We start from the raw sequence: 13,229 nt of genomic DNA, 5'->3' as shown, positions 1-13,229 counted from the left end.
TACTTGCCAGAGCCCTGGCTGCATTTTTTCCTGCTGCTTCAGCTGGTTTCTTCTTGTCCTCTTTCTCAAATTACTCCGTGAATGTACATAATTTTCGTGAACTCATTGAATGTGTAGTTTGTATAGAACATTGGCTTAGATTTATTTCAAAACATGTTGTCAGGAAAAGGAGGAAAATGTATTTGGGAAGAGGGAATGCTGAGTCAAACTAGATATTTTCTTTTCTGCCTTACTCATGCTTCTCTTTTCTGCAAAGCAGATTTTCAGTTATTTTAATGGGAGATGAGCAGTCATGGTCTCTGTTGTATATTTTGTGGATTACTATTATTACTATTTTTGGGACTTCCCTGGTGGCGCAGTGGTTAAGAAACTGCCTGCCAATGCAGGGGACACGGGTTCGAGCCCTGGTCCGGGAAGATCCCACATGTCACGAAGCAACTAAGCCCGTGTGCTACAACTACTGAGCCTGCACTCTAGAGCCTGCGAGCCACAACTACTGAGCCTGCATGCCACAACTACTGAAGCCCGCGTGCCTAGAGCCCATGCTCCGCAACAAGAGAAGCCACCGCAATGAGAAGCCCGTGCACCGCAACGAAGGGTAGCCCCCGCTCACCGCAACTAGAGAAAGCCCGAGTGCAGCAACAAAGACCCAACGCAGCCAAAAATAAACAAACAAACAAACAAATAAAAAAAAAAGAAAACACTCTGGGTGTGTTTACATTGCTTACTTTTATGGTATACAATACTTACTGTTTGGGCTTAGAGATACTGTTTGCATCTTCTTATTCTCGTCTGTTGTGTGTGAAATTTGGTAAGGTAGTCAAATAGGACAGAATTTGGATTTCTTTCTCAGTACAGAGACCGTTTTAATATTCAGTTTTGACATTTTTAGAACATACCTAGGTTTGTTTTGGATTCAGATTTATTCATTGGGCTTTTTTTTAAAGTTTGAATTTAGTTTGCAATGAGTTAAAAATATTAACACAGGATGAACTCAATGTTCAACAAATTATTTTGGGGTTTTGGTTCATTTAAAATTCTCACTCAAAACTTTGAACAGGTAAAATCCAGAAATATTAAAATCTCTTAGATTGTTTGTGCTTCCTTTCCCAACTTCAACTGAGAGGTCATTTATTTTGAGAAACAGTCAATATAATGAGACTACAGTGCACTAAACTAATGTAGAAAATCTCAAGAGGTCTGTTTCAATTATCAAGCACAGTGGCCTATTGGAAAAAAAAATTTTCAAATCAAGGCAACATTAAATCTCTTTAAGTAAAATATAAATCTCCCCTTAACCTTTGTCTTATTTTTGTCTTCTGTACTTCAGCTGCACCTGCAAGGTAAAATTATTGATTTTACTCTTTAGCATCTTTAAGTGTATATGTGAGCAGATGGGAATGGGATGTGTTTGATAGGGATCTAGCTTAAAGTTATATTATAGATTTTGTATGACCTCTCCTTGACAATTATTTGTTGTTTTAAGTGAAAAAATGTACTTAAATGAATGAATCATCATAGTTTGAGTACTTGGAACTATTTAGTATCAATAAATGGAGGATGTAAGTCCTGATAATGAAAGTTCAAGCTTAAATCTCCACATTATGCAAACTCTGAGGTTTAATGAAAACATCTTGTGGGGATATATCATTATTGGATTTTCTCCCTTTTTTCTTTGGCCATGGACATATTACCTGGAAGTATTGGTTTTCATGTTTCTTGTTTTGAAGCCTTGAAAATATGTTTACCCTAAAATTCCTATTTGGAGTTGTATAAAATTCACAGAGATAAACGTGAAGAAGAAATAGTTAAGAAATAGAGCTAATATTTCTTAGAGAAGAGAAGATGCAGGAGATGAAGAATGCTTTAGAATTAAACAGGTTGATTGGTAAAATAGCTTATGTTAATTTATATATAAAATTACTTAAATTGTTTAGAATCTCAGATCTGGTATTAGTTTGATTTGAACATAGTGAGAAGGGACCAAGAAGTGGGCGAGGCACAGAAATGATCATACAACATGATAAATAGTTTATATAAAGGTCATTAAAATTATGTTAAAAGAAAGTTGTTTACTGTGTTATGAAAGGGGGAAAATGAACAGACTTTGGCTGTTTAAACTGATGGGTAGAATCAGTTCCCATTTAATGCTCTGAAAACTCCTTTGAGGCCGAACTCAAATTCCCTCATGTCTTGTATATGACCTGAGTCTCTCTGTCAGTATCAATGTTTTTTTAAAATATTTCACCATGTTACTTTTATTTTTGGCCATGCCTTGTGGCATTAAGGATCTTAGTTCCCCCACCAGGGATCAAACCCATGCCCTCTGCATTGGAAGCGTGGCGTCTTAACCACTGGACGGCCAGGGATGTCCCACCACATGTTACTTTTATCTCTTTTTTTGCACTCCTTTTACTACTTTGCCTTGTGTTAAAGTTAATGGTAGAGTAGAAAAAGCATAAACATTATAGTAAAAACCCAGTTCCATTTTGAAATGTATAGACATATCGAATCACTATGTTGTATACCAGGAACTAACATAGGTCAGTTATACTTCAAAAACAAACAACTAAACAACCAAAAAAAAAACTCGTAGAAAGAGTGATCAGGTTTGTGATTACCAGAGGCAGGGTGTGGTGGGAGAGGGAATTGGACAAAGGTAGTCAAAAGGTACAAACTTCCAGTTAAAAGGTAAATAAGTACTAGAAATCTGATGTACAACATGATAAATACGTTTAACAATGTTGTATGTTATATATGAAAGTTAAGAGTAAATTCGAAGTGTTCTCATCACAAGGAAATAATATTTTTTTATATTTCTTTAAAAAGAAATATAAAATACTTTCTTACAAAAGTATATATATGAGATAATGGATGTTCACTAAACTTATTGTGATAATCATTTTGTGATGTATGTAGATCAAATCATTATGCTGCACACCTTAGGTTATACAGTGCTATATGTCAATTATATCAATAAAACTGGAAAAAAAGGAACATTTGGCCTAATATAAGGTTTTGTGGTTCTCAGGAGAACCTGGGCAAAGCCAGACGAGGAGAAGAGGCTGGGTGAAAGAAAAATTAAGGAATGTATCATTTTTATGAATTAAAATTATGTATTATTGAAAAGAAATGGTTCAAGCTTTCTGAGTCTCAGTTTACTTGTAGAATGGGAAGACAAATAGGAACTCCTGTGGTTCTTGTGAGAATTAAATTGGAAAGGATAAAGTACCTGGCACTGAGAAGGCACTCAGTAAATGTCAGTATCTTTCCCATTTCTGAGTTTCATGTCTAATTTCCCTGGTAGTCTATAAGTTACTTTAGGGCAGGAAATATGTTTTATATTCATAGAGCCTTGTGCATAGTAGGCTCTAAAAGATTGTTTGTTGAATTTAATTTATTGTCCTGCTGTGAAAGTTTAGCACTATTATTTCCTATTTATTTTTCCTCTGTCACCTTGGATTGAGATAAGCACGTTGCTTTCATGAAATTGAGGATTTAATTCAGTAGAATGCCATTATAACATGACTTATTCCATGGAGTTTGAAATAGTAAGGGTCAAATCATTTCCCTGGAAACTTAATTATATTCTATAAAATCTTATTAGCCTGTCTCGTAGCATCATAGTCACAGTGGAATTCTGGTGTGCTTAAGATGGTGAAGTCTCTATCTGTAGAATTCTGTCTAATGGCACACATTGAGAATATGGGAAATAAATGACATAAAGAAAGAGCAGATGCAAATGTCTTGCAAATGATATTACTTGACACTTTCAATCACTAATCCTCTAAAGTATGTTCTAATTTACTAAAATAAACCAAGAATTCAATTTCTTGTGAGCTCCTTTTGCTTAATTATTAGTAGCAGAACAATATTCGGTGATACACTGCAATTTGTCTTCTTTGTGTTTATCTAGTATCTGACTTAAAAATGAATGGAGCATTCTGATTCAGCAGAACTGAGTTCATTAACTCATGTCTGTTATAGAGCAGAAATGAATAAATGTTTGCTGACCATGCTACATATGCTTCGATCATCAAAACATTTGTTTTCCTTTTCTTCTGAAAATATAAGATCTGAGAGATCTTCCTGGCTGAAGTTTGCTGGGTGCCTATTCTGCATAAATGTTTCTATAGAGGCAAGTGGCTACCTTTACATAAATTTGTTCCCATGATTGGGATGTGAGAGCTCTTTTGAATACTTTCTCATTATGATTTGAAATTATACATTCATTGCAATTTTTTTCTTTAGGAGTAGTAGCAGTGTATCCTAAGACATGAAGAGTTAAGGAAAAATTTTTTTTAATGCAGTATGTTCTCTTGTTAGAATGAGGACTAAACAGGCTTCTCATTCATGCAATAATGTTGCTTGTACTTAGCACATAGTTTCTAATTCTGTATAATTGTGCCTAACTATTTAATTGAAAGGCAATTAGCTAGCCTCTGTTACCTCTGTATTATGAATGGGAGAAACTGAGGCTCAGTATTGACTGTTTGTCTGTGTTACTGGTTAGGAATTTGAGAAAAATATGCTGCTATCCTAATGATTTACTTTTGTTTTCGATTTCAGTTTCAGAGGACATTTGAGTCTCTTAAAAATGTTTCCAACAAATCTGACCTCCAGAAAACCTACCAGAAGCTTGGGAAGGAGCTGGAAAATCTGGACTATTTAGCCTTCAAACGTCAGCAGGTAGGATTCAGAGCTCTCCTTGGTGGACGATACGAACACTTTAGTCTTCTCGCCTTCCTGCCTGTCAGAGGCTCAGGTGGGTCTGGGGAGACTTATCTTCTAATGTTTAGGGCAGAAATAAGTTGTGCTGTGTGGTGCTGACCTGCCGTGTTCACATGGCTTCCTGCGGCACTCAACATTGTCCTTGCTTTTATATGTGCACTTTGGGGGTTTCCACGAGTGTCCTTATACCTCTTTTAAAGAAAACTCCTGCTGGTTTGTGAAGGTTCAACTACCCTTTGACTAAGGATGCCTTAGTGGCATAAAGGGAACCTCTATGTGGCTTGAACAGGTGGCTTTTATATTTGACAGGGGGATACGTGAGGAGAAAAACCACCTCAAGACCAAGAAAAGGATGCGGATGTACATACAAGCTTAAAGAAAGGAGTCATAAATATGCCAAAGAGTTTTTTTTTTTTTTAGTTTAGCTTTAGTTTTCTTGTTTGATCTCAGAAGATTAGTAAAAATTTGCTAAATGTGTAAGGTTAAAGGGAAACATGCTTTCCAAGTGCACATCTTTTAGCCTCTTCTTATAGACCACAAGATAAATCGAGAGCCAAAATAGACTTTTATAGGGTTGCTTTTAGAGTTCATATTTTATAATGTTAATAATCATTAAATTCTGTGTGTTTGCAAGATACTGCCATAGTAGGTAGCTACTTTTCCCAAACTGGATCTTTTCCAGTTTCTTCACAGCCACTAGGTGTCAGGATCATCAAGCTTTTACTGGGGCTGAATGTTTATTCCCATCAGAAAAACCAGTTAGATGTTTAAATTAGGTTGCATGAAATTTGGGAATGTGCTCAATGATGGATAGCATCTAGAAAAATGACTAAGTGGCTGACTCCCATGGCCAGGCACCGAGTCCATTACTTAAGACTGTTTTCTGTTAGTGTGGCAAAGGGTGTGACTCTCTTGACATTGCCTAATTTACAAATTTTGGATCTTTTGGAAGAGGGATTTCAAAGCAGTACTTCCTTTATTTAGTTAAACCTCATGAAGTCAACATGGTGTGGTCTAGAAATAGTGACTTGAAAAGAGAATTGTGTTCTAGGCTTAGCTTTATAATAGACATTATGTGGGCATTTATTTAACCTTCTCATGATCTTATTTTCCTAGGAGTTATATTTGTTTTGTAGAGTGTTCTGGGGCAAACGCAATATCTTTGCACATACTTTAATTTATATGAAAAAGGACCCAATATCCATTTGTTTTATTTATTCATTTTATATTAGTGAAGGCCTAGGTATTAGCACATGTAACAGAAGCAGTCACAGTTACTGAGCGCTACTACAGTAAGCTCCCAAATGATGCTGCTTAAAATTCACACTGTGAGTCACTGCTCTGGCCTGTGTAGTTTTTAGTGCAGTTTTGTTTCCAAGAGCCATATTATACCACTGGGGGTCACTGCTCTGGCCTGTGTAGTTTTTAGTGCAGTTTTGTTTCCAAGAGCCGTATCATACCACTGGGGTCACTGCTCTGGCCTGTGTAGTTTTTAGTGCAGTTTTGTTTCCAAGAGCCGTTATCATACCACTGGGGGTCACTGCTCTGGCCTGTGTAGTTTTTAGTGCAGTTTTGTTTCCAAGAGCCGTTATCATACCACTGGGGGTCACTGCTCTGGCCTGTGTAGTTTTTAGTGCAGTTTTGTTTCCAAGAGCCGTATTATACCACTGGGGGGTATTTGAGTTGGCAGGCAGCAGTCACTGTCCTCTTCTCTTATCCTTTCTCATCAGCACCTTTTCAGTGATTTGATTCTTACATTAGCTAATTGGGAATTTGGAAAAATGTGAATGCTTCAAGGGCAGAAGGGCATAACTCTGGGAGAATGGCATTGAGGACAGACAGGTAAATTGCATGTGTATGTGAGAGAAAGATGGGCACGTGGTTATTTATATATGTAGACGTATGTTTATGCGTATATAAATCTTATATTCTATTTATTAAATGACAACTGTCTGCCACATAGTGTGATTAGAACATTTATGGATTAGATCATTAAATACTTGTGACACTATAATAAGGTTGGTTTTATGAGCACCATTTTACAGATGAGGAAACTGTTAAGAGAGTTAAGTAACTTGCCTAAAGTCACTAGGCAAGTAAAAGCTGAGCTTCAAATAGGTACCAGTCTGACTCCAAACCTGGGCTTTCTCCAATATCCCTGCAGGGAGCCAGGCTGGGGGGATAGTAGAGTGAGGAGTTCTAGGCATGCAGTATGAAGACAATTTTAGGATAGGACAGACATGGGGCTTAAAGAGACATTTGAAAATGGGCATCTGATGAGAGGCAGAGACAGGGGCAGCTCTCTCCTCCTCTCTTTCTCTCATGCAAATTGTTCAGTATATACAAAAACACAAAAGAATTTTTGACAGAATATCTTCAGACAGCTAAGAAAATGTATAAAACCTTATGTTTACAATCTTTGAGTGTTATATCTAGTAACCCTAGTTCTAGTGAAATTTATTCACACAAGGCAATTTTTTTTAAACTCAAAAGGACAAATTCTTGTGAAACAGACTTACCTGCATACATAGAATACTGTCAACCCTTTGTTTTACTTGATTCTGCTTTTCCCTATGTCTAGTGATCATTTTTTCTACCTGGAAAAGATGGAAGGGGAATTAGAGTGAAATGGTCAGAAAAAGGATGGTAGAGTAGAAAGAAAGTCAGGGACCAAAGAGCGGTAAAAAAGAGGGAAAGGGACTTATAGGGATAAGATAAGAGGGATAAAGTGAGGGAAATTAAACTATATTTGGTTTTATACTATATGCATTTAGTAAGTTAAAGCGTTGATTTTTGAAGAATTAAAAAATCTCAAAATAGAGAAAGGGAAAAAAAGAGATGATTACAAGAAGACATAGTGAATGAGGGAGGTGGCAGAGAAGAGAAAGACAAACTTTGTTTCCCAGTAGCTTCCAAATGTAGCAAAGCTTCCTAGAAATTTGTAATATTAACCTAGTTCTTCTGTACCAAAGCCACAGAGGAATTGTTGTGTTTCCTGGATGGGCAGGGTTTAAAGAATCAGAACATTACCTTTTCTCTGACTTGGTGGGATTTGTCTTTTATGTCTTATCCTACCCTCTGTAAAGTCCCCCAAACCTATAAACACACAATAGTAAGTTTCTCCTACCAGAAAAGATTTAGGTCTCTGTAAAATTGCCATTCAGCAAGAAAGCTTCTGCCTTATAAGGCAGGTTGCTTTGTACCAGAGAATTAGTCATGCTTTGTTCCCTGGTCCAACCATATTTATCATTTCTCTTTGTGACAGAACGTGAGCTCTGTAAGGACAGGGCCTTGTCTGTCACCTTCAATGCTGTATGCTCTGCAGTGCTCACAGCAGTATCTGACCCATGGCTAATACTCAATAAATACTTGTTGGTGCTGTTATTGCTATGAACAAGGAAGCATGCCAAAAGTTTTAGCCTCAGATTATAGGCAATTAATTGATGTGTTTTACTGTACTTTTTTTTTATAATTAAAAAAAATATTTTATTTATTGATTTTTGGCTGCGTTGGGTCTTTGTTGCTGTGCGTGGGCTTTCTCTAGTTGCGGCGAGCAGGGGCTACTCTTCATTGTGGTGCGCGGGCTTCTCATTGCGGTGGCTTCTGTTGTTGCGGAGCACAGGCTGTAGGCACGTGGGCTTCAGTAGTTGTGGCTCATGGGCTCTAGAGCGCAGGCACAGTAGTTGTGGCACACGGGCTTAGTTGCTCCGCGGCATGTGGGATCTTCCCGGACCAGGGCTTGAACCTGTGTCTCCTGCATTGGCAGGCGGATTCTTAACCACTGCGGCACTAGGGAAGCCCTACTGCACTTTTAAAATTCAGAAGGGTATTAACCCTGAGGCTTCCTGGATGCCAAACGTTGACAGGTTGCTCCTTGCCTTATGTATTATTTAGGTTTTGTCCTAACGTATTTCATTTTAGATCTATTTCTTTAAACAAACACAAAACATCAATATTACCTTAGCTATGAATTAGGGATGCCCAATAAACTGACTATAATTATTTTCTTGGACTCTTTCATTAGATTTTATTCTCTGTCCCTTTCTATGACATTTTAAACATCATTTTGAGAGATTTCTTTCTCTAGGCCACATATATCCCTGGAATACTTTGCTTTATTCTTTTACTATTTTTGAGGGTTGGTGGGGGCGGATTATTGTGCTTTCTCTCCTAGGTGTAAGCTTAGCCTTGCCTTGCCTTGCCTTGCCTTTCCTTTCCTTTCCTTTCCTTTCCTTTCCTTTCCTTTCCTTTCCTTTCCTTTCCTTTCCTTTCCTTTCCTTTCCTTTCCTTTCCTTTCCTTTCCTTTCCCTTCCCCTCCCCTCCCCTCCCCTCCCCTCCCCTCCCCTCCCTTCCCTTCCCTTCCCTTCCCCTCCCCCTCCCTTCCCTCCCCTCCCCTCCCCCTCCCCATCCCTTCCCTTCCCCTCCCCTCCCCTCCCTTCCCTTCCCTTCCCTTCCCTTTTTCTGCTCCTGCTCCTGCTTCTTTCCTGTTTGTTTGTCTTTTAAAGAGTGAGTGCTTACACTTCAACTATTCCTTGGGCTATATTTTAGGTTGGGGTACAAGCATTTCTCCATTTTCCTAATGTCAAAAAAACTACTGTTAAAAATAGCTTTGGTTGGAAAAGGTGAGAGAAGGCTGTGATAGATGAGGTGGTGGGGTTCTCAGGATGAAGCCATCTGAAGTAAATGGCTGACAAAGCCGTATTACCAAGAATCTGGAGACTTTCAGTTTTTACTACATCTGAAAATGCAGTCTTAGAGTTTATTTGCTTAGACTGTTTGGTTTTTATCCTCCAGGTTGATGATACATAGGACTGGTAATAGCAAGCTGCAGCGATTATATAGAGCCCAGGTTTATGTATTAATTTGAAAGTTTATAAATCAAGAGATTTCCTTGGAGCTTTGTTTTTCTGGAATAAAATAAAATAAAGTTTGATATTCTAGACTCTAATTTTATTCCTTTCTTCTATTCTTATAATGCTGTTGTAAGTATTAAGAAGTGTATAAAGTAATAGCATTATGAGACACAGCCTGTTTTCAGAAACTTCTAAAGTCCTTTGGTATGAATTAAATTTGACATTATTGAGTTGAACATTATGTAGACTGAAGCACATTTACACACTGATGTGAAAATATGTAAGATTAAAATATCATACCTCATATATACATCCATGTTTCAACGTATCACAATCCCTGATCTCCCTCTTGTCTCCCTGATCATGGCATGCTATTCTTGCCTTCTGAACTTTTCACAAGGTTCATAAACTTGATATTTAGGATATCTAGCCCTTTTCTATTTACCTATTTAACTACTAATCTTTCTTCAAAGCTAAACTGAAGTCTAGCCTCCCTCACGACACTTTATCCTATGGCTTCCAATCAGCATGTAAACTCTTCCTTCTTTGCCATTCTTAGCTTTTATCCATGTCATACAATTTAGCATCTGATTGATTACACACTTATTGAAGATCCATGTAGTGCAGGTTAGAGTGTGGGCTTTGCAGTCAATCAAATCTTGTTAGATTATTTGTACTGCTTTAGGCACTGCAGCTTTTTGTTTTAAAATGTTAGGAAAATAATACCTCACTTATAACCTGTTTTGAGAAAACAATATATGAAGTGTAAAGTACATATATGCTTTAAATCCTTTAAAATACATAAAGGAATCAGTATATAAAGGACTTACCATAGTGCCTGGCATGTGGTTAGTATAAGCTGTAGTTATTATAATGTTGTTTTTGTATTATTCTCATCTGTCTTCATCCTAGATGGTTGGTAAGTTCCATAAGAATACGCTGTCTGTTTTGTATACTTTTGTACTTCACGTAGGGTCCAGCACTGTTATGAACATAGAGGGTAGGATGTTTTTGGACGTTTGTAACATAGGTTAGTGAGCTCTGTCATAAAAAATGTTGATACCTTTTGAGAAGGGAGTTGCAGTATTTGGTTCTAATGTGTTTTTGAGGTAGTGTCTCTTGATGGGCAGTGAAATTAAGGTCCTGAGTACTTTGCTGTGGCAATCTATAACATAAGGTAAGGTGTTAGACCCAATGTTCTGGCTAAACCCCAACTCATGTAATAATTACATCATATGTGCCTAAACTTCCTTTGTCGTTCCAGGTGATATCATTCAGCATAATATTGTTCTCTCTTTAGTGGTGATGTTCAGGAGTGAACACTGCCTTTTTCTTTTTCTGAGCTGAGTGAGTTAACCCCTTTAGATAGCCCCAAAACCTGAAGGGTATACAATACCTTACAGAATAGGAATTGAATTTAAAATGACCCCTTATCAATGAAGAAAAATAGAAATAAATCAGATGAGTTTTATTTAGTAAGAATGACTGCAGGTTAACACCTTGCATTGAGAAATAAAATTCTAGGTGGATAATGACTGACCACATGGAAAAGAATCCTAAGCTTACTGTGGAACTCAAGAACTCAGAGGGACACAATACAGCAGTGTAGGACTCCTGTGAAATCAACGCTTAGCAAAACGAAATGCATGGTTGTTAGGCTGCTGTTTTTGTGCTATAGAACATAAGAGTAGAGAAATTGATGATTTCAAGTAATAGTCTTCAACCATGTAAAGACTTATAGCAAGACTTTATAACATTTTTTGTAAAAAATGTTATGGATCATCTAGGATAAAGGGATATACAGTGATATTGCACTGGGAGCTGTTTACCTGTAAGGACAGTGTAAGGGAGAACTAACTTCCCATTTACGTTAACAATAAACTAGAAGTTGTAAGCATATTTTACTTAAGACCTTTAAAAATAACGTACATATGCATCTGGGATTATTTAGCCGCAGTCTAAAGAAGAGTATAATTGAGTGTTATGGTAAGGTGCTAAACTTCTAGAATGATAGTTCTATAAGAATAGATTCACTTCAGTGGCCTTTGTTAGATGAAATATGTTAATAGCTCAATTGGGAGAAGAGCCTTCCCTTCCTTATTCTGTAATTAATCCAACTCTCTTGAAAGAGTTCTGATTGAATTATTCCTTTTAAGAGTAAGTGAACCAAAGACTGCTGCATTAAAATACTCATGTCAGGGCTTCCCTGGTGGCGCAGTGGTTGAGAGTCTGCCTGCCGGTGCAGGGAACACGGGTTCGGGCCCTGGTCTGGGAGGATCCCACATGCCGCAGAGTGGCTGGGCCCGTGAGCCACAATTGCTGAGCCTGCGCGTCTGGAGCCTGTGTTCCGCAACAAGAGAGGCCGCGATAGTGAGAGGCCCGCGCACCGCGATGAGGAGTGGCCCCCGCTTGCCACAACTAGAGAAAGCCCTCGCACAGAAATGAAGACCCAACACAGCCATAAACAAATAAGTAAATAAATAAATAAATAAATAAACAAACAAACAAACAAAATTCATGTCTATCTTAGACGGTATTCTGTTTCTTATTTGCCCAGTCAAGTAAAATGATTATTTATGCTGTTTATAAAACTGTTTCTGAAGATCCCAAAGCATTTCAGACATTGTTTAAAAATTACACAGATTTTAAAAATGCTGGATTATAATACAGTGTGCTACAATAAATTTCAAGCCAACCCAAATGTGCTTTATTCTGTCCACTGCATGTGCAATTCCATTTTTATTCAATTGCATACAGCTGTTTGTCTCGCAGGAAAAAGGAAGAGATGGCATTACATTTATTCTTCAGTTTTCTGATACAGACAGAGAGAAGAAGGTTGGATACATCATTCAAGGTCATTCCGATTCAGTAGCAGGTTCAGAATTAATATTCACATTTCCTAATTTCTAGCTTATTGCAATAGCCATTCAACCATTTTTACTCCTTCATAAACTACAGATCTTTATAGCGTGATTTCTTTTTCTATAGTTATAGTCCGAAGTTAAAAAACCTTATGGATTTTCATATAAGAACCTCACCCTTTATTTAAAAACAAATAATCAAAATGATGCATATTATATATTTGTTCTCCTTCTAAAGTTTGATTTCCACATTGGATATAGTTAATAGTCATGACAAGTAAGTGTATTCTATTAAATTAGTAAAGTAAAAACATTACAGAGAAATCTTTTAAGTTCTAAGGTTTGTTATTTTATTTCCATCTGTTGTCTCAAGGGTTTCGTTTATTGGTGGCAATTAGGTAGAAAGCTGTCGAATCAAGCACATACTAGCTGATTTTCATGCACCAGAAAAGATTTATTAATTTTTTTACAAGGTTGTTTGCTGTATGATAGTTTATCTTATGGGAAGCTTATAGCTACTTTGTAGTGGGGTATGCTCATTGAAATAGTTAATTCTTTGTCATGGCTTGTTTTCAAAACTTACAATGCTGATAGGAATTTTAGAAGTGGTAAAAAACTTTAGTGTTTGCATCAATGTGGCAGTTATTTGTGCATGTCTTATATTGACATATGAGTTCATAAGATTGTCAATAAAAGTTGGTATTGATGAGAAATTAAAGTTCTGAAAGAGTTAACTCTGAAAATGATATCTTCGCTAGTCTGTTTTATAGCTTGAAAATGACCT

At 37.1% G+C, this 13,229-nt stretch overlaps 1 protein-coding gene across 1 annotated transcript in view; it reads left to right on the top strand.

Moving 5' to 3' along the window:
* Nucleotides 1-13,229, top strand: part of CTNNA3 (catenin alpha 3) — a 1,637,417-nt gene that overhangs the window by 100,375 nt on the left and 1,523,813 nt on the right. Inside the window, exon 4 of the mRNA XM_068548855.1 lies at nucleotides 4,570-4,689. Coding sequence (XP_068404956.1) covers nucleotides 4,570-4,689 — 120 coding nt within the window. The remainder of the gene's footprint in view (nucleotides 1-4,569; nucleotides 4,690-13,229) is intronic.

The sequence above is a fragment of the Eschrichtius robustus genome, chromosome 7 (genome assembly GCF_028021215.1).
Source record: "Eschrichtius robustus isolate mEscRob2 chromosome 7, mEscRob2.pri, whole genome shotgun sequence".
Classification (NCBI taxonomy): Eukaryota; Metazoa; Chordata; class Mammalia; order Artiodactyla; family Eschrichtiidae; genus Eschrichtius; species Eschrichtius robustus.
This window is presented reverse-complemented; position numbering and strand designations above follow the sequence as displayed.